General features: G+C 46.1%; 1 protein-coding gene across 3 annotated transcripts in view; it reads left to right on the forward strand.

Moving 5' to 3' along the window:
* NECAB2 (N-terminal EF-hand calcium binding protein 2) overlaps nt 1-21,889 on the forward strand; it is a 213,406-nt gene that overhangs the window by 14,211 nt on the left and 177,306 nt on the right. For 2 of the 3 annotated variants that reach the window (XM_081963381.1, XM_081963380.1), the window contains exon 1: nt 11,211-11,460. The exons of the other annotated variant lie outside the window; for it this stretch is intronic. In XM_081963381.1, the coding sequence (XP_081819507.1) occupies nt 11,236-11,460 (225 nt within the window). In that variant the 5' untranslated portion in view covers nt 11,211-11,235. Of the gene's footprint in view, nt 1-11,210; nt 11,461-21,889 lie in introns of those variants that run through there. 3 annotated transcript variants of the gene reach the window in all.

Here is a 21,889-nt window from a genome sequence, read left to right on the forward strand (position 1 = left end):
ACCCAAAAACCCGCTGGCCGGTGGGAAGCATGCACATATGTGCAGTGGAGCTAGCTGGACGACGGCTCATGTGCCTGCGTATCTTAGGTTCGCCATCACGGGTATATAATACAAATGCAAATACAATACAATAGCAGAGTTGGAAGGGACCTTGGAGGTCTTCTAGTCCAACCCCCTGCCTCGGCAGGAAACCCTATACCGTTTCAGACAAATGGCTATCCAACATCTTCTTAAAGGCTTCCAGTGTTGGGGCATTCACAGCTTCTGGAGGCAACTTCTGTTCCACTGATTAATTGTTCTAACTGTCAGGAAGTTTCTCCTCGGTTCTAAGTTGCTTCTCTCCTTGATTAGTTTCCACCCATTGCTTCTTGTTCTGCCCTCAGGTGCCTTGGAGAATAGTTTGACTCCCTCTTCTTTGTGGCAACCCCTGAGATATTGGAACACTGCTATCATGTCTCCCCTAGTCCTTCTTTCTCTTAAACTAAACATACCCAGTTCCTGCAACCATTCTTCATATGTTTTAGCCTCCAGTCCCCTAATCATCTTTGTTGCTCTTCTCTGCACTCTTTCTAGAGTCTCCACATCTTTTTCACATCGTGGCGACCAGAACTGAATGCAGGATTCCAAGTGTGGCCTTAACAAAGCCCTATAAAGTGGTATTAGCACTTCACCTATTAGATGAGGCACAATCTACTTACAGTTTATAATTAAGTGCGCATAGCCATCAGGAGGGCAATATACACTGACACTGGCATAGTCCTATAGTTTGCTAGCTAATTTGGGAAACATTAATTAGCGAACAGCCCTAAGCGGTTAGAATTGGAAGGAAGATGAGCTTCAGTCAATCAAAACATTTGGTAACATTTTGACAGAAGAGTATCAAGGAAGCCAAAACATCACAGAAAAATATTGTGGCCAGAATTCAGATGGGAGGACAACAGAAACTTACATTTTGCTGCTGTTGGATGTTGGTTGTCATTTTGCTGCTGTTTGTTACACAGTCGGCCAGATGTTGAGACTGAGTGTGGCATTTTTAGCCATTTCTATCAGATTATTCCCAAAGGACCTGGGATAGGCAGATGCAGATGCTCTACCCCGAATTAAGGGGTTGCAAGAGGGAAGCTTTTCCCCTCCCTTTCTATGAAGGAAAGGGAAAATAACCTTGAACTACGCCGTCTACATTCCAGCAAGAGTAGTAAATGTGTGGAATACCCTACCTGATCCTGTTGCTAGTTCCTCTACCCCCCCCCCTACCTTTTACCTTAAGCTGTCTACCGTGGATCTTACGCGTTTCTTTCTTTCTTTTAAATTAACAAACATATAAAATACACACACACAAAACTTAGACGTACAACACATTTACACGATACAATACAAACAGGAGCTTCCTGTTCTTTCTAATAGCAGTTATCAATCGATAGCGCTCACCTTATATTGTTTCCCATTCAATTGTATTTCATTTGAGTTTCACCATTCTTAACTTTCTTATTTTACTCCTAACTATTATTTTTGAGTTTTGTTACATTCGTTCATTGATTCTTGTTTCTTTCCTCCATCCACCTAGACCATTTATCCCATATTTGGTAGAATTCTGATTCTTCTTTTCCCTGGATTTCTTTAGTTAGTTTGTCCATTTCAGCACAGTCCATAACCTTTCTTATTATTTCATCTTCGCTTGGAGTTAGCTTGTTTTTCCATTTCTGGGCAAAGGCAATCCTTGCTGCCGTAATTATACGCAGTATTAAATACTGGATTTCTTTTTTGTATTTCGCAGACATTATTCCTAATAAAAAAAATTCAGGTTTCCATTCTATTTTAACCCCCTTATTGCCTCCAGCCAATTTTTGATCTTTTTCCAAAACTTTTTAGCCTCCTCACAGGTCCACCATAAATGGTAATACGTTCCATGTATCGATTCACATTTCCAACATTTGGGGGAGGTATTTGTTGATATTTTAGCTAACCTTGTTGGTGCCAGGTGCCATCTATAAAACATTTTGCATTGGTTTTCCTTGTATGCAACTGAGAGTGATCTTACGCGTTTCTTAAGAGGTCCCTAAGGGGGCATGCATAAGCCCACCAGCGTGCCTACCATCCCTGTCCTACTGTCCCCATTTATATGTACACTTTTTATGTGTTTATGGCTATGTTTTGCTTATTTATATCCATTTATTTGTGCCATTTTTTCCCATGTGTTTTCGTACTCGTTTCCTTGTCCTTGTTGGCAAATAAACAAAATAAATTTGAGCTTCTATTTTTGCAACCACTGGATGGCAGCAAAGGATGCAGAGTTTTGGAAGGAAGAAATGGAATTGGCAACATCAATAAGGAGACTTCCGGAGTCCCTTCCAGCTGGAGTCTGATTCAAGGAGTTCTGTGTGGGGCTGCCCTGAAAAACTATTTGGAAGGTGCATTTGGTGCAGAATGCACCATTGGCGTGCAAAGTTCTGGCAGCCTCTAGCCCCAAATTTCTGTGGCTATAAGCAAGACTTCGGTTGAATGAATTTTGCCCCATTTCACGACCTTTCGTGCCACAGCCGTTAAGTGAATCGCTGCCGTTGTGAACTTAAATCACACGGTTGTTAAGTGAATCTGGTTCCCCCCCCCATTGACTTTGCTTATCGCGAAAGGGGAACCCGTGACCCCGGGACGCTGCAACCGTCATAAATATGAGTCACTTGAGGGGGGGGGGGGGTTGGCTGCAGTGGTTGTAAGTGTGGAAACGGTCGTAAGTCGCTTTTTCCCATGCCGTTGCAACTTCCAATGGTCACTAAATGGAGTGTTGTAAGCCGAGGACTACTTGTGTAAGACAGTGGCATGAAATGTGTTGGTTACCCGTTTGCTTCCGGCTCCTGTTCAAGGTGATGGTTGTTACCTCGAAAGCCCCATATGTTGGGGTTCAGGGTATCTGAGGAGCGGGTCACCCCAATGGGACTCGCCTGCCCCAGGCGGCCAGCAGAAGAGTCTGCATCGGACCCCGTCTGCTAAACCCTTTTGTCAGGCAGGGTCCAGGAGAAGGGCCTTTTCTGCTGCAGCCCCGACTCTGAAACGATCTACTTCCGGAGGCGAGAACTGCTCCCCACTTTTGGGCCTTCCAGAAGGGCATCAAAGCCTAATTTTGCCATGTAGCTTTGGGCTCACCTCTAGGGGCAAGAAGTCACAAAGTCACACTTCAGCTTTGTTCCTTGGCTAAAGAAGCAAAATCCCAAGATTAAGATAAAGTTCTAAGCCAGGGGTATCCAAACTTGGGAACTTTAAGACTTGTGGGCTTCAACTCCCAGAATTCCCTAGCCAGCATGGAGCCCAAATGGAGCCCAAAGCCAGCATTTGGACACCCCTGTTCTAAGCTAAGGAGACTTTTCATCTTTGCATTTGCATCCTGGCTTGACAAAGGAGCCCACCTCCCATTTCCTAAAGGTACCCCCTTCCCCTTCCTCCTTCTCTTTCCCCTCCTTGTTTCCCTCCCCTCCCCTCCCTCCTTCCCCTTCTCTTCCCCCCCTTCCCCTTTCCTTCCACTTCTCTACTCCCCCACCTTCACCTTCACCTTTTTCTTTCCTCTTTTTCCTTCCCCTCCTCCTTCCTTCCCTTCCCTTCCCCTCCTCCTCTTCCTCCTCCCCCTTCTCATCCTCCTACCTTCTCCTTTCCCTCCCCCTTCCCTTCCTTCTTCCCCTTCTCTTTCCCCTTCTACTTTTCCCCCTTTGCCTTCCCTTCCACTTCTCTACTCCTTCCCCTCCCCCTCCCCCTTCTCCTTTCCCTCCTCCTCTTCCTCCTTCCTCCTTCCCCTTCTCATCCTCATCCTCCTTCTCCTTTCCCTTCCCTTCCTCTCCTCCTCTTCTTCCTCTCCTCCCCCTTCCCTCCCCCTCTTCCTCCTCCTCCTTTCCCTCCTCCTCTTCCTCCTTCCTCCTTCCCCTTCTCATCCTCCCTCTACCTTCTCTTTCCCCTTCCCTTCCCTTCCTCCTCTTCCTCCTCCTTCCTTTCCACATCCTCATCCTCCTTCTCCTTTCCCTTCCCTTCCTCTCCTCCTCTTCTTCCTCTCCTCCCCCTTCCCTCCCCCTCTTCCTCTTCCTCCTTTCCCTCCTCCTCTTCCTCCTTCCTCCTTCCCCTTCTCATCCTCCTTCTACCTTCTCCTTCCCCTTCCCTTCCTCCTCTTCCTCCTCCTTCCTTTCCACATCCTCATCCTCCTTCTCCTTTCCCTTCCTCTCCTCCTCTTCTTCCTCTCCTCCCCCTTCCCTCCCCCTCTTCCTCCTCCTCCTTTCCCTCCTCCTCTTCCTCCTTCCTCCTTCCCCTTCTCATCCTCCTCTTCCTCCTCCTTCCCCTTCTCATCCTCATCCTCCTTCTCCTTTCCACTTTTCCCTTTCTTCTTCTCCTGGAGATGAGACAGCTTCTCCTCCTCCTTTGACTCTTTTGGCGGCTCATCCCAAAGCTGAATGTTTACATCTATTTCCCTCCAGGAAGCCTGTGAATAATCACACAATTTCTCTTCCTCCTCCTCCTCCTCTTGTTCTGTGAGAGCTGAAGACACGTGAGAAGCCACGAGGCTCCAGGCCCTGCCAGAAGGTTGTTCTGGTCCCAGTCAGATATTTGCCTCTTCCCCAGAACCCCCAACTCCCCCCCCCCTTCATCTCCTGCAGCAACCACAAGCGGGGCTGCGAATCACGGAGCTTTGCCATTTTCAGTTTTAAATTTTGTTAAGTTGGCAAGATAATAACGTAGATAATTAGACCAGAATTCCCAGATGGTGGAAGTAAGCTGTTTATCGTAGTCTGGCAACATGCAGATAGGGGCAGTGGGCGGTTCCCCCCTCCCCCTTTTCTTTTCTGCTTTGCAAAACTTACCAAGCCATAAACTTGGTTCGTGCAAAATAAGTAACTTGATTACTGGATAATTCGGGTTTTAATTGCATAATTAGAAAGCAACTTTGTCTGAGGCTGCCCAATGCCATAAACCTTGAATTACCCAGACTGGACAGGTTTACACACAACACACTAAGCCCCAGCAAAGAAACTCAGATTGACACTGTTACATACTAGCTTCAGCTATAGTGGTTTCCACCAAGGTCCTCTGTTCTGGCGGGAACAGAGGCTTAATCCTATTGGTCAAAGGGTCTGACAGCTCCCTATAAAAGGGCTGCTGTCAGACTTAACCTTCGCTGGATTGTTCTCACTTGTTGCATTTAATAAAGAGCTGTTGTTACCGTTAAGCCTGTGTGTGCCCTTCCATTCCCCGATCTAACAGACACCAACCAAGTGTTCTGATCCAGCCTTAACAGAAGCAAGAAACAGACTCCTTGTCACGAAATCCTTGCCCCTCTTTATTTACCTCTTGTGGATTAATTGCATTCACCCACCAAAAAGTCCCGGCAAGGAGTTAACTGCAGTACTGACCTTATCAGGAGCCTGTTCCCAGTGCGCACAAGCACAGAGCTGCCAGTAGGCAAGGACAATTAAGAAAACAGGGTCAGCTTGGGAGTAAGGCTTGGAGATGATTGGGCCCACCCATAAGACATAAAAGAGGAGCGAACGGGACGTGAGCTTTTGCAGGGAGCAATTAGTTCATCTGATCAGTTCAAGCTTTGAAAAGTTCTGTTTGACTCTGTGCCTTGTTTGGCCCTGCTCCGCATTTGGCAAGTAGGTCTCTGGCAGCATTCCAAGGAGATAAGGTGGGTGTTTATCAACATTCCCCTGAAAAACTCTGGCAACTCGAGCAGACATCTGTCAGAATCTTCACAATCTGTTTGTGAAGCCCTGCGGACTGTGAATGACCATAATTTACAGCTGTATAAATAAAAGAGGGTTTTTGGAACTAAGATTGTGATTTGTGCTTTCTCAGGAAGAACTAGGTCAGAACAAGCAGGGAGTTGGACTAGAAGACCTCGAAGGTCCCTTCCAACTCTGCTATGCTGTTATTCTGTCTCTTCAATTTCACTCCACTTTCTGCTCTTTTTTTTTCTATGATCTTTCCTCTCTTCCAATAGCCAGTTTTCCATGGTTCTACTCATTGGATAATTTCTTTTGGTGAGCTCTGCATTCTTCCCAAGGTGGCTGAGACTTCCAAAACGTTTTGTGTGTGAAGGGATTTGCATTAACTAAGGCAAGCCTGGGGAGAGGATGGAACATAGACTCGTAGGGCTGGGAGGGACCTTGGAGGTCTTCTAGTCCAACCGCCTGCTCAAGGTGGTAGACCTTATATGAGCCCGGTCAAATTGTTATCCTGTCTATTTTTGAAAACCTCCAATGATGGAGCACCAACAAGTTTAGGAAACAAGCTGCTCCACTGCCTAATTGATCTCCCTGTCAGAAAATTTCTCTTTATCCGGAGAAGGGAAGGAATTGGGTGGGTTGCAGAAATAGCAGAAATGTGACATTTATTATGTCCAACTCTGATTATTCATCATAAAAGTCCTATTTCCTGATTTCTTCCCTTCCCTTTTTCTTCTCGTGATCTGTCTCCCTTCATAAAGATTGCACCACGGTCTATTGGCACCGAAGGAGAGCCAACAGGCCCCTCCCATGAGCTGCCTTTATACCTGTAGCTGCGATTAATTGGAAAAAGTCGGTGTTTGTCAACCTCAGCTACATTAAGATGGATGAACTTCAACTCACAGAATTCCCCAGCTAGCATGGAGTTGAAGCTCTTGCATCTTGTAGTGGTTGAGGCTGAGAAATCCTGATATAGCTGAAACATAAGTGTCAGAGTATTTGATGAGAACATTAGACGGGGCACATATTAAACCTATTTTCCTCTCCCTGGCCCTACCTCCACTTCTTCTTTCTGGATCAAAAATATGTGGGGGAGGGAGAGAGGAAAGGAAGGAAGGAAGGAAGGAAGGAAGGAGTGGAGAGATGGGGGAAAGGGGGAGGTAGACAGAGTGAGGGAAGGAAGGAGAGGGAGAGAAGGAATGAAGGAGAAGGAGGGAGAGAAGGAAAGAGAGGGAGAGAGGGAAGGAAAAAAGAGGGAGAGAGGGAAGGAAGGAGAGGGAGAGAGGGAAGGAAGGAGAGGGAGAGGAAAGGAAGGAAGAAGAGGGAGAGAAGGAAGGAAGGAGGGAGAGAGGGAGAGAGGGAGGGAAGAAAGGAGAGGAAGAGAGGGAAGGAAGGAAGAAGAGGGGGAGAAGGAAGGAGAGGGAGAGGGAAGGATGGAAGGAGGGAGGGAGAGGGAAGGAGAGGGAGGGAAGGAAGGAAGGGAAAGGTGGAGAGAGGGAGGGAAGGAAGGAAGGAAGGAGTGGAGAAAGGGAAGAAAGGACTGGGAAAGAAGGAAGGGTTTGGAAGCACTTGGATTGAGTCTTGAAACTGCCCCAAAACTGTTGAATTCTACTGACTGCTTCCCTACGGATCGGACACTTCTGTTCCTTCGCAGATAAACCGATTCTGAATTCCGAAGGAATCCAGAATGTTGCTTTGATGGCTTGCTGGAATTCAAATTGGACGGACTGTCCAACCAGATCCAGAAACGGAATTGCATTGGTTTGCAGAGACTAGATTTTGCCTATAGAGCCCTCCCCACCCCACACCCCACCCCACTCTCTGCCTCTACCTAGCTAAATGCTCTGATGCACTGTTGCGGCTGTGACACCCCCCACCTCAACCCCCCCCCCAAACATTTGATACACTCTGCCGTTCGTTAGCAAATAGGAGCCAAGCTCTCTCTGGCTTTGACATTTGCCTCCAAAGAGCAGGGATCCTTCAACCTGCTGGAAGCCTTTAATTAGTTAAATCTCCCCACTGAGCCCGAGGGAGGAGAGGATTTGCTGATCCCCAGAGGGAGATAAAACGGGTGGGGGCTTCTGAACGAACCTTAGCAGATATCAACTTTTCCTCGACCTAAAAGGCATCAGGCAAATTGGGTAGATATTTCAAGATGGAAGGAAGGACGAGGCTGAAGCTGTGCTCAGAAATTCTCTGTCCCCTTTTTCTGGGGAATGAAAGGGCTGAAAAAGTATGTCTATAGTTTGTTGTTGTATAGTTTGTGAAGTCGTGTCCAACCCATCGCGACCCCATGGAAAAACGTTCCTCCAGGCCTTCCTGTCCTCTACCATCCTCTGGAGTCTATTTAAGCTCAGGCCGACCTCTTCGATGACTCCATCCAGCCACCTCCTTCTCCGTCGTCCCCTTCTTCTTCTTTTGCCCTCCATCGTTCCCAGCATGAGGCTCTTCTCCAGGGAGTCCTTCCTTCTCATTAGGTGGCCAAAGGATTTGAGTTTCCTCTTCAGGATCTTTCCTTCTAAAGAGCAGTCAGGGTTGATCTCCTCTAGGACTGACCGGTTGGATGGACTTGCAGTCCCAGGGACTCAATGCAGGAGTCGTCTTCTCCAGCATCAGAGGTCAAAGGCCTCCATTCTTTGGCGCTCAGACTTCCTTATGGTCCAACCTTTACAGCCATCCATTGCAACTGGGAAAACCACAGTCTTGACTATACGCACTTTTGTTGGCAGGGTGATGTCTCTGCTTTTTAGTATGCTGCCTAGATATAAATCGAGTATTGTTAGTCCTCGATTTATGGCCATAATGGAGCCTCAAAATTTCCGTGGTTAAATGAGATGGTGATTTTTATAGCTTTTATTACATTTTACGACCCCATTTTACGACCTTTCTGGCCACAGTTGTTATGTGAATCACCACATTTTCCCCCACGGACTTTGCTTGTCTAAAGGTCACAAAAAGGGGATCACACGACCCCGGGAGGCTGCAACCGTCATAAATATGAGTCAATTGCCAAAAAGTCTGAATTGTGATCATGTGACTATGGGGAGGCTGCAATGGCTGCAGTGTGAAAAATGGCTATGTCCCTTTTTCAGTGCTTTTATAACGTCAAATAGTCACTAAATGAACTGTTGTAAGTTGAGGACCAACTGTATTTCTCTGGCAGACAGATGGAGTGAAATGAGAAAAACCTGAACTCTGTAGTTTTGAGAATTTTTTTTGTCACTCAGCCCTTGGCCATTTGTCCCTAAGAAAAAATATCCCTCTTTGAAAAAAAATGAATCAGCCACAGTTCCTTCCATCAAAATAAATGAGAACTAGCAGATTTTTTTTCTGATTAATATTAGATTATAGTGTCCTTTTTCAGCTGTGTCTGATAAACAGATCCTGGGCTTTAAGACTGGGAAGGAAGGAAGGAGAGGGAGAGAAAAAAGGAAGGAAGGAGAGGGAGAGAAGGAAGTAAGGAAGAACAGGAGGGAGGGAAGGAAGGAGAGGGAGAAAAGGAAGGAAGGAAGGAAGGAAGAAGAGGAAGAGAAGGAAGGAGAGGGAGAGAAGGAAGGAGAAGGGAAGGAATGAAGGAAGGAGGGAAGGAAGGGAGATAGGGAGAAAAGGAAGTAAGGAAGGAGAGGGGGAGAAGGAAGAACAGGGAGAGAAGGAAGTAAGGAAGAACAGGAGGGAGGGAGGGAAGGAAGGAGAGGGAGAGAAGGAAGGAAGGAAGGAGAGGGAGAGAAGAAAGTAAGGAAGGGCAGGAGGGAGGGAGGGAAGGAAGGAGAGGGAGGGAAGGAAGGAAGGATAGGAGGGAGGGAGAGAGGGCAGGAAGGAAGGAGAGGGAGAGAAGGAAGGAGGGAAGGGAGAGTGATAGGGAGGAAAGGATGGGGAAAGAGGGGAAAGGGGAGGAAGGCAGGAGTTGTATCTCAGTTTTCCTTGAAAAACTATCTGGAGTTTTCCAGATATATAGAAACCACTGATCATCTGAAGAGCATCAAGTTGGAGAAGGTTGGTGTGGATGGAGGGCTTTCGGTTTGGGTCCTTACAACCCTGTGAAGATTTTCTCCTCTTGGGGGATCTTGCCAGGAATGTTCAGAATGCAGATCAGCAGTGAATTCCAACAGCTTCCCTGGAAAAGTGTCACATTCATGCATACATTTATTAGATGTTTATTCCGCCTTTATTACTTTATAAATAACTCCAGGCGGCAAACGTACATCACACCCCTTCCGCCTTCTTTGCTTCCCATTCAGAACAGAGCCAAAGTGTCGGTCAAGGTGCACAATTGACACAATTGGTTGGTGGCCTTGGGAAGGTCCTTTGCTTTCTTTCACCACAGATATTTTTGGAGATATTTGCATTTTGTGGTTTTCTCCAGTTCTTTCTCTTCTCTTCTGCCTTGCAATGTTCACTATCCAGACTTCTTGATCTATATATGATATGATATCATTATATCTAATTATACTATATATAACAATACAATACAAAATCGTATATATAGGTTGACGGCTTTTCATCCTTCCAAGGTTGGTAAAATGTGGCAATATACTGACTTTGTAAACACTACAAAGTGGTATATAAGTCTAAGTGCTACGTTATGTTATGTTGTGTTGTGTTGTGTTGCGTTACATTATGTTATGTTATATTACTTTACGTTACATTACGTTATGTTGGTTAAGTTGTGTTGTGTTGTCTTGTGATGTGATATTGTTGTGTAGTGTTGTGTTATATGTTATGTTGTGTTGTGTTGTGTTGCATTACATTATGTTACGTTATATTACTTTACGTTACATTACGTTATGTTGGTTAAGTTGTGTTGTGATGTGATATTGTTGTGTAGTGTGTTATATGTTATGTTATGTTTTGTTGTGTTGTGTTGTGTTACATTATGTTACATTATATTACTTTACGTTACATTACGTTATGTTGGTTAAGTTGTGTTGTGTTGTGATGTGATATTGTTGTGTAGTGTGTTATATGTTATGTTATGTTTTGTTGTGTTGTGTTGCGTTACATTATGTTACGTTATATTACATTACGTTATGTTGGTTAAGTTGTGTTGTGTTGTGTTGTGATATTGTTGTGTAGTGTTGTGTTATATGTTAAGTTATGTTACATTATGTTATGTTGTTACGTGGTTGTGTTTTCTTGTGATGTTTACGGAGTTCCTTGCTTCCCTGCTCTCCTTCCTTCCCCTTCCCCTCTTCCTTGGCGTTAGGCTTCCCCCCCCCCCTCCCGCCCCCCCCCCCCAAAAACCTGGTCCCTAGGAAACTTCAGGCGGCGGCTCATCCTCCTCCTCCGGCTGGCTGGGAGACAAGACCCGCCTGCCGCGCCCCCTCCCCCTCCCGCCCCCTCCCCTCCGCCTTTTAATTCCCCCTCGCCCCCCTCGGCGGGGCCAGTCCTGCCCGCCCGCCTGCCCGCCCGCCTGCCTGCCTGCCTCCGGCTGCCTCCTGCGGGGGGCGCGCAAGGGTGGGCTTGGGCGCGGGGCGCGGAGGCAGCCGGGGGGGGGGAGGGAATACCCCCGGCTCCAGCATGAAGGCGTCGGGGAAAGATGTGTGAGCAGGCAGCGCGCTACTGCCGCGAGAGCGTCCACAGGCTGCTCCGCCAGCAGCCTCAGCCGACGAGCGGAGGAGGAGGAGGGCTGGACGGGCTGCTCCGCTGGGTGGTCACCAAGATGAGCGACAGCAAGAGCCCCCTGCCCGACCGGGAGCTGCTGCCCGAGGGCCCCGCCGCCGCCGGCCCCGAGCAGAAGAAGGGCACCTCCGTCATCCTGGACGTGAGTCGGAGGGCGAGGGGGGTGGGAGATGCCCGGAGCCCTTGGCTCTGCCTACCCTACCTGTCCGCCTGCCCTCACCTGGCCCTGGATGCAGCTTCTCAGCTGCCCCCCTCCCGCGAGCCTTTCTCCTCAACCCACATCGTTTGGGGTGGGTGGGGGGCAGTCCCAAGGGAGACCCTCCTTTTAGCAGGCGCGGCGTCTCCCTGGGAAAGACCCTGGCGCGGAGCCTCCAGCGGCGGGGGCAGTCTATCCGGAGCCTCGGAGTCGCCGTGCCTCTCGGTCTTTGTGGGGAGGAAGAGGAGGAGGAGATGAGGGGGCTTTGAGGGAGCCAAGTCTGGCGTCCCAGGAGTTTTTAGAGCGTTAGGGGACGAGGCAAGGTTTTGCGTTGGGGGTGGGGGGGTTATGGTGGCCCCTGAGTTGGTCCAGAGGGATCTTTGCAGAGCTTTGGGGGAGATGTTCCTCCCCATCCTGGAGAAAGACCCCCTCTCCCCAAAATAGCCTGGCTCCGAAACCAGGTGGGGTGGGATGGGGGAACCTGGAGACCCAGAGTCCCCCCACGGGTTGGATAGGTTGCAAAATAGGAAGGGGGCCGGCTGCAAAAGGCTTCCTTGGAGAGGACTTGGGGGGGGTGTCTTCTCAGCCTTTCTTGAAGACTTCCAGAACGTGTGGTCCTTTTTTAGAAAAAGCCTCAAACTTTGGACCAGCCCCTTCTCCATCGCAGTCAATTGGGTGGGTGGGAGTGAGAGGGTCAGGTCCTCTTTCTCCCCTGACTGGGTCCCTGCCAATTGCCACAATGCCACAACCACAATATCTCCAGGATGCTCAAACAGCCCTCGAAATTCCTAGAAACCTTTTTCCGTCTTTCAGTTAAGTTTTACCCTCACCTTGCCAAGTCAGATAAAGTTTTCCTCCTCTTAAAAGTATTAAAGGAAGGAAGAATCCAACTTGCCTTGCAGGGAAAGGAGAATCCTGGGTAAAGAATAATGGCTGAGGCAGATATTTCCTCTAGTGAGGGAAGAAATTCCCCTCTTCCTCTCTCTCTCTCCTCCACTTTGGGAATTAATATTTTAGGACTCCCTCCTGACACGTAGGAATTGCAATTTATTGGAATGTAGCTGGGAAATAGGGAAAACAGATCTGGCATGTTCAATCATATCAAATACGAGTTTTTCCTTTTGGAGTTGATATCAGGAAGATTTATGCAAATGATTTAAATTTTGTTAAAAGTTCTATAAAGGGGAAGTGCTGGGTTTTTTTTTTTTAGTATTGGAAAGTCTCAGAAAAGAAAAGAAAACGAAAAGAGAATTTCCTAGGAAAATTATTTACGTAGAGAGTTTCTTTTGGAAATAAAGGGTAATAAGATTTTCTTGTTGATTTGTCTAATTGTGCATTGGTAGGAATCGCAAGTGATAACGCTATCATCAATAAAGAAGGAACATGCACTTTTCCTGCTAGAATTATGAAATGCAAGCCATTTTCTCCCTCAGCTCTCAATCTTACCATGTCAAAGAATGTGGTTGTGTAATGTTGCAAAACCGTTTGGTTAATGAATTTATGGTCACTTTTTTTGTGCAATGAACTTTTCTGATGTTGTTTAAGATCGGTGGCCCCAATTATTTTGTATCAAACTGCTGGCAGAATGACAGAATAACAAGAGTTGGAAGGGACCTTGGAGGTCATCTAACCCAACCCCCTACTCAAGCAGGAGATCCTATACCAATCCAGACAAGTGGATGTCCAGTCTCGTCTTAAAAACCTCCAGTGATGGGACACCCACAACTTCTGAAAGCAACCCGTTCCACAGATTAATTGTTCTCACTTTCAGAAAATTTCTCCTTCTTTCCTTCCATCTGTTGTTCCTTGTCCTGCCTTCAAGGTGCTTTGGAAAATAGGTTGACCCCCTTGTCTTTGTGGCCGCCCCTCAAATATTGTTTGTTAAACTTCGACACACAATCACATTCACTAACCTCTTTATCCCACCCCATTTGAATAAACACCTTAACTAGTTCAGTTACAAACCTCTTGACAGACAATAAAGTTTTTCAGTGTTAACGCCGGTTAGTTCCTCAAGGTTTGGAATGCTGTGTGAATGCGAACTACTTGGTTAGTCTATGGTTCAATGTATTATTGAAACTCAGAAAATGTGAATTTAATAATTAGATTAAACATGTTGGGAAGACTCAGCAGTTTTCTAGTTTCCCTTTTCACCTGGTATGCTTCACTTACAGCTTAGGATAGTAGTTTTACATATTTGCAAGGCAGCTGTTGGTTATTCATCAAAAATAGCAATAGCAATAGCCCTTAGATGTATATACCGCTTTACAGTGCTTTACAGCCCTCTCTAAGTGGTTTACAGTGTCAGCCTCTTGCCCCAACAATTTGGGTCCTCATTTTACGCATCTTGGAAGGATGGAAGGCTGAGTCAACTTTGAGCCTGGTGAGATTTGAACTGCCAAATTCCAGGCAGCCGGCAGGCAGCAGAAGTAGCCTATAGTTCTGCACTCTAACCACTGTGCCACTGCAGCTTTTGGTGTGGACCATGGTCTACCATGCCAATTTTTTTTTTTACACAATCTTGGCTCCAGACTTCATTGCTAAAAGCCATTGTGCAAAAATAGTGAGAATTCAAAATGCATTCCACTTTTACTGAAATGGTCCTTTAGAGCCACCTTCTACCCAGACTGCCTGCCAGATGTGTCCATTTTTGGCTTCAGTGGGAGTCCAGCACAGCTGGATGGCCGATGCCGGGGAAGGGAATTGAAATGGAATTGCTTCAAATGGACGTTTCAAAATGAAACTGAGTTTGAAAGAAAAAATACGTTAGGAAAGTATTTTTGGAAAGGTGGCAAACAAACGTTTAAGAATCCCCTAAACTTTGATGCTAAAAGCATTCCTATGAGACAGATGCAATCCTTGCATTTTCATTTAGAACAGTTAGAATTGGAACTAAACAAAATGGATTAGCTGTATTGGTGATTTTAAAGAGAGCCATCAGAAAATGATTTTTTAAAAATGCATTGAGCAAATAAAGCTTATTGTTCTTCAGGGCCCTTTCTAAGAAAGCAGAATAACAGTTGGAAGGGACCTTGGAGGTCCTCTAGTCCAACCCCCTACTCAAGCAGGAGACCCTTACAGAATAACAGAGTTGGAAGGAACATTAAAGGTCATCTAGTCCAACCCCCCTGCAAGCAAAAAGCACCCAGTTTGGCTAGCAGCCTCAGTTCATTTAGTGATTGTTCAAAGTTATAATGGCAGCCAAAAAAGGGAGTTATAACCGTTTTTCAAACAGCCGTTGCAACAACCCCGTGGTTACCTGATCAAAATGCAGATGCTTGGCAACTGATTGACATTTATGATGGCTGCAGTGTCTCTGGGGGGTCACGTAATCCTCTTTTGCGACCTTCTTGGCAAGCAAAGTCCATGGAAAGCAGATTCACTTAACAACCGTGCTACTCACTTAGTAACTGCAGTGGTTCACTTAACAACTGTGGCAAGGAAAGGTTATAAAAGAGGGCAAAATTGACTTAACAAATGTCTCGCTTAGCAGCAAACGTTTTGGACTCTGTTGTGGTCGTTAAGTCGATGGTTACCAGTAATTCTGCTATCTTGCTCTAACAAGAACGATTGACCCCAGGGAGCAACTGGAGACAGAAATGCATTGCAATAAAATGAATTACTCCGGGGGGGGGGGGGAGAGGTATTCCAGCAGCTTTGGTTCTGCTTTGTGCATTAGAAATTATTTTACTGAGCTCCCTGAATGATGCATTGGTTTCATCCAAGCAGGGTGTCAGACGGGTGGGTTCCAGCAGTCACTACTGCTGGTTTACCCATGTGCATGTGCTGTGCAATAAAAATTACTCTGCACATGCGCAGAAGCAAAAAAACAAGATGGAAGGGACCTTGGAAGAGAACCGGTTTGGGGGCGTGGCAGGCCTGAGTCGCTGCTGGTTCCAGCGACCCAGGCCGCCAAACCATTACCGATTCGCCCCAACCAGTCCGAACTGGTAGGAATCCACCACTGGTGTCAGACCTGCCCCTGACTGATCCCTTAGGGAAGTGAAACTCTCGACTCCATTTGAAGTGAAAAGGCAATTTTACCAAGAGATGCTGATTGCAGGCAAGTCGAGAGGAATCTAAAAATTCCCATGCATGAATGCAGAATTAAAACCCCTGGTTTTCCCTAGCCCTCCCCCCCCACCCCAGTCCGGTCAGCCGTAGCCAATCCAGCGCCACAACAATGTTGTGAGAAACTCAGAGATGGTTGGGCTGGTGAAATTCCGCATTCAGAGCATACGGCCTTGGAGATGCCAGCAGAAACGGGATTCCAAACTCTTCTATTCTTCCTCAGTTGTTGATTCCCACCTCCCTAATTCCCAGAATAAAAGTATGCAGCTTTTTTTATCGCCCATTTGTTCCCCCTCCTCCTTTCCCCAATCAATGGCATAACGCCGGCAAGGCGCCAAGCTGAAGCTGGTGGATCTGACCAGAGGTGGGTTGCTCCCGGTTCAGCCCGGTTCAGCCGAACTGGTAGTGGTAATCTAGCCTGGGTCGCAGAACTGGCCACGCCCCCAAAACAGCTCCCTGGTCTCCGTTATTATTATTATTTATTAAACTTCTAGACCGCCCCCTCTCCCCGAAGGGACTCGGGGTGGTGTACAGGTACAAATTTAAAAAACCAAACACTCAATAATATACGTAACTAAAATTGAATTAAATATCCCCTGTACAAATTTATAAGAATTAAAAACTTAAACCTTAAAACCAAACCATAAAATTTAAAAATACAAACTGAGGAGGGAAAGCTGGAATTAGGCCAGGCCGGCTAGATGAAACAGGTGGGTTTTGAGTTTCCGTCGGAAGGAGCGGAGGTCCGTAGTCGTTCTAATGTCAGGGGGAAGGTCATTCCAGAGGGTCGGGCCCATCACAGAGAAGGCCCTTCCCCTGGGCGTCGCCCGCTGGCACAGCCTGGCATCTTGTTTATTAGTTTTTAATGGTCTTCGCACATACACACAACCATTTAGACAAACTATGCATGCGCGAGCAGCATGCAAACCGGTATCGGTTTGCGTGGGAACCCATCCCTGGATCTGATGCACGATTACGTTATATCTCACAGATTTATGGGATGAAATATAACCTGCTGGTTTTCGGTCCGAGTCCTGCTTAGTTCATCGGTAGAGACTGTTTGATTAACTGAGTACGGGTGGGAAGATCCCTTAAACACGAGCCCAACAGCGTGTGGCAGCAGCCAAAAAGGTGTAATACAATGCTTGGTTGTATAAACAGACAACAGAGAATCAAAATCACGCGAAGTTTTGGTAACGCTTTATAAAGCCTTAGTAAGGCCACCCCTGGAATACTGCATCTAGTTTTGGTCACCATACTATAAACAAGATAGTTGAGACTGTCAGGGGAAAATATTTCACCCTGAACTAGATGAGGTCTTAGATCGCGGCTTTTCCAAACAGCATTTTCTTTAAGGTGCAAAAAAATAAAATAAAATCCCGGAAACATATTCTAATGAGAAACAAGCTTTAATACAAAAATAATAAAATAAAGAAATAAACAAATCTATCTACTTGTTACATTTTGGCAGAAACAGCTTGTCTACCAGTTTCCTGGCAGACGGACAAAGATCAAAAGGAAAGAAGTCTCTGGAATGTGTGATATAATAAACATGTTAAGCATGCGCAATAAATCATTGTCAGATAAGGCTTATGACCTGCGCAGTAACTCTTTCAGTTCAGCTATTCATGACTAGCAAACATTTAACGCAGTGACACAGACTTTGGAAAAAGTGCAGAGAAGAATGGCTACAGGATTTGGGTTTGGTTAGTCTAAAGAAGAGAATTAGGGGTGACATGATAGCAGCCTTCCAGGATTTGAGGGGCTGCCACAAAGAAGAGGGGAGTCAAATTATTCTCCAAAGCATCACAAGGCAGGACGAGATACAATGGGTGAAAACTGATCAACAAGAGAAGCAACACGGAATTAAGAAGAAACTTCCTAACAGTGAGGACAGTTAACCAGTGGAACAGCTTGCCACCAGAAATGGTGGGCGCTCCCATCACTGGGTGTTTTTAAGAAGAGTCTAGACAGTCACTTATCTGAAATGGTATAGGACCGGGATGGCGAACCTGTGGCACGCGGGGTCATTTGTCAGGGCACACAAGGGCCTCCAAAGGCTTTAGGAGCTTCCCTGAAGCCTCCGGAGTGCAAAAAGAACTGGCCCTGTAGGCAAACCAGAAATTCAGGAATGGACTTCCGGTTTGCTTGTAGAGCCAGTTTTAGCTCTCCGGAGCCTTCATGGGCCTTCCGGAAGCTTCCCTGAAGGCTCCGGAGGGCAAAAAACGAACCTACGAGCAAACCGGAAGTCCGTTCCCGAATTTCCAGTTTGTCCATAGGGCTGTTTTTCGTCCTCCGGAGCCTTCAGGGAAGCCTCCTGAAGGTCCCTGAAGGCTCCGGAGGGCTAAAACCGGCCCTACGAGCAAACCGGAATTCCGTTCCTGAACTTCCAGTTTGCCCATAGGGACGGTTTTTTTGCACTCCGGAGGCTTCAAGAAAGCTCCAGAAGCCTCCGGAGGGCCTCCCGGGGGGGGCAGGGGAGGCTGTTTTAGCCCTCCCCAGGCTCCTATAAAGCCTCTGGAGCCTGGGGAGGGCAAAAAAAGCATGCAGAAAATGGGGGGAGCGCTGGGCATATGCGCATACACGTTGGGGTCACTCATTGCATTATGGGTGTGGCACGCCCGCGCATGACCCCCCCCTGCGCTCCCCCCGCTTTTGGCACGCGAGCCAAAAAAGATTCGCCATCACTGGTATAGGATCTCGTGCTTGAGCAGGGGGCTGGACTAGAAGACCTCCAAGATTCTATGCTATGCTATGCTATTCCACTATCTCTTCGATATTATTGTAACTCTTATCTCATAGTGAGTTGTCCCATGGCAAGTTGGCCACAACGAGTTGGCTGCAGTGGGTTGTCATAGACTCCTTGTTAAGGGAGGAAGTTTCATGCTGCAACCCTGTATGTGTCATGCTCTGACACTGGACTTTGTAGCAATAATAGTAACAACGGTCAGAGTAACAACCACAATTTTAAATGCATATACCTCTGTAGTTGCCATTTTGGAAAGCAGGAAGGTAGCAAAAGTAAAACAGAGTGAGTCAGATACTATTTCACTTCTCTTTTGGAAATGCCATCCAAAGTTGCTTCAGAGGAGATATTAACGGTGCCAGCTAGAACTTAGCTTACGTAGCAAGAGGAAATTTAATCCACTAAATTTTGCAGCTGCTTGATTCCCCAGCCTTTTCTCTGCTGTTGTCAGTTGATGAGCTGTGCAAGAGCCTCTGATTTTTGGCATGAAGCGCGTCCTCTCCCACTCGCCTTACCTTAAGGGTGGTTTAATGAGTCCAGAAAGAGAGTCCCAGATCTTCTCCAAACTACTTGAAATGAAACGGTGGTAGTAACTCTTCCGCTAAATATCCGAGCATCTGGATGCAATATCGGAGGCAGATATATATCCTGGTTTGCTAATCTATTTCTTCGCAATTGTCTTAAAGCCAACGTTGCAGCGCAGAATATCTGCATTCTGGACATGACATTTTTCAACGCTATCCAACTCTGAATGGTTGGCCTGGCTGCATCTTTCTTCTGAATCAACCCTTTATGTCGGGGGAAAGATCAGGCCCACATGTGGTCCAATTTAACTGCACCAATTTTTTTACACTACAGTGCGGTGAGCCATGTGTAGATCGTTGCATTGAGGAAACACAATAACCACTTCATAAACACGTGGCACAACATAGGAGAACAAACATATCAGGACTAGATTCAGCAGTCCATCTGCATTTCAAAGGCACAGGCTGCTCTTTTGAAGGCAACCAAGTCCAGAGAGGATTGCTGGTTTCAAAGAGGTCATCAATGTCAAAACTGAACATCCCTCTCTGAACAGAGGGGGAGGGATACGACATCGTCTATCTCCAATCTACAACACCGTTCTTTCAGCAGTTCCAAGAAAGCTCCACCCCCATTGCCACCACTCAGGTGACCCTGAAGACACAGGCAAACGTCCAAGTGCCTCAACAACCCTCTAAAAGGATGCAAATACCCAGCAGTCTGCAAGGAGTATAAATCCTTCCATTTCCCCACCATCCAGTCAGAGCTGAAGAAGCTTCTGGGATGAGAAGCGAAACGTCTTTAAAGAAGACACAAATAAACCTCCAAGTGGCCTCAATGACTCTCTAAAAGGATGCAAATACCCAGCAGTCTGCAAGGAGTATAAATCCTTCCATTCTCCACCATCCAGTCAGAGCTGAAGAAGCTTCTGGGATGAGAAGCAAAATGTCTTTAAAGAAGACACAAATAAACCTCCAAGTGGCCTCAATGACCCTCTAAAAGGATGCAAATGACCAGCTGTCTGCAAGGAGTATAAATCCTTCCATTCTCCACCATCCAGTCAGAGCTGAAGAAGCTTCTGGGATGAGAAGCAAAATGTCTTTAAAGAAGACACAAATAAACCTCCAAGTGGCCTCAATGACTCTCTAAAAGGATGCAAATGACCAGCTGTCTGCAAGGAGTATAAATCCTTCCATTCTCCACCATCCAGTCAGAGCTGAAGAAGCTTCTGGGATGAGAAGCGAAAGAAAAACCAGAAAGTCTATTGAAAAAAGCACCTATGCACAGGAATCTTCTCAACTAATGCTCAGCAGCTGGTTATAGTTAGATAAGTGTCAACAGCAATCAAGGGAGTGGGTGAACCCTCCCTCACAGAGCCGAAAAGATTTGCCAACACTGACATAGAATATAGAATCCCAGAGCTGGAAGGGACCTTGGAGGTCACCTAGTCCAGCCCGCTGCTCAAGGCAGGAGAACTTATACCATCCCAATCAAATGTTTGTCCAGATTTAAGTTATAAGGCAGATATAAAGTTGAAAAAAAGAACTACAAGCAGTCTTTGACTAATGACCACAATTGAGCCCAAAATCTCTTGCGGTTAAGTGACATATTTCTTAAGTGAGTTTTGCCCCATTTTACGACCTTTCTTGCTGCAGTCGTTAAGCAAATCACTGCAGCTGTTCAGTTAGCAACGTAAGGCTTATTAAGTGAATCTGGATTCCCCATTGACTTTGCTTGTCAGAAGGTCGCAAAAGGGGATCGCGTCACCCTGGGAAGTTGCAATGGTCATAAGTAGGAACCAGTTGCCTGGGGATGCTGCAGAGGTCATAACCGTGAAAAACGGTCGTAAGTCCCATTTTTCCACCTCATTGTAATTTGGAACGGTCACTAAGCAAACTAGTGTAAATTGAGAACTATTGCAATGCTAATTTACTACAAATGATGGTGAAACCAAAATCTGCTTAATTTTACTGGCAGCGTAACAAAATGTAGCTATGTTCCGAGATACTAAATCACCCCGATTTGACAATAGTAATTTTACGATCCGTGTTTCTGAGATATTTAATCAGGTACAGTTTTATAAGACAAGTATGTGAGTTCCTACAGAGAGGGCGAGTCACAATGGCGGGACTCACTTACCTTTGCTACCGGCTTGCAAATGTGAGCGCAAATTTTAATCCATTCCTTCTCCAAAGACCAGTTTGGTTCCTCTGTCTTATTTGACATTACTCTCATTTCAGAACTAGCAAATATTTAATCCAGAGTGAATTGTAATCAGGTCCACATTCCAGCCAAAAATAAGTTTAGGGGGGTGGGGTTTAAAAATATAATTGCTATATACGTATACTTTTTTTTCTTTTTTAAAAAAAAGGAGGATATATGTTAAAATTAAAGATGTTTATTGAAATGAAATTATAAATGCCATCAACATAAAATGGAGCTCGCTCAGAGGCTGAAATACACCACGTAAATGAGAGGAAGAGTGTGAAGTAGAGGAGAGAGGTAAGGGAAGAAGAGAGGGATAGGAGAGAGAGCAGGGGGGAAGAGAAGGAGAGAAAGAAGGAGTGGAAAGGGGAGAGAGGAGAAGGAGAGAGGAAGGGGTAGTAGAGAAGAGAAGGATGACAGAGGGAAGAAAGGAGGGAGGGAGGAGGAGAAGAGAGGGAGAAGAAAGTGATGGATAGGGTATAAATATGTTGTATGGAGAGCAGAAGATCCAATTGTTTTTTGGGGGATGATGGTAAGACGAAGTGATGTAAATATTTAATAATATAAAATAATGCTGGTTATATAACAGTATACCTGTGGTTATTTGTTATGAAAATGGAAAAATAAAAAAACTTTTTAGAAATAAAAGTTTTTAACCCAGAGTTATATTGCAAGAGTCACCATTTAATCCAACGGTCAGCATTCCATGTAATGCACCCATAGAAAACAGAACTCCGAGGCAGACAGTTTTCTCAATGAAGAGTTTATTGGATACATCATATTGACGCAAACTGGTAAAAGCTGACTCTGGAATCTCCTGCGTCTTTCACC

Source organism: Natrix helvetica (assembly GCF_964273705.1).
Source record: "Natrix helvetica genome assembly, chromosome: 10".
Lineage (NCBI taxonomy): Eukaryota > Metazoa > Chordata > Lepidosauria > Squamata > Natricidae > Natrix > Natrix helvetica.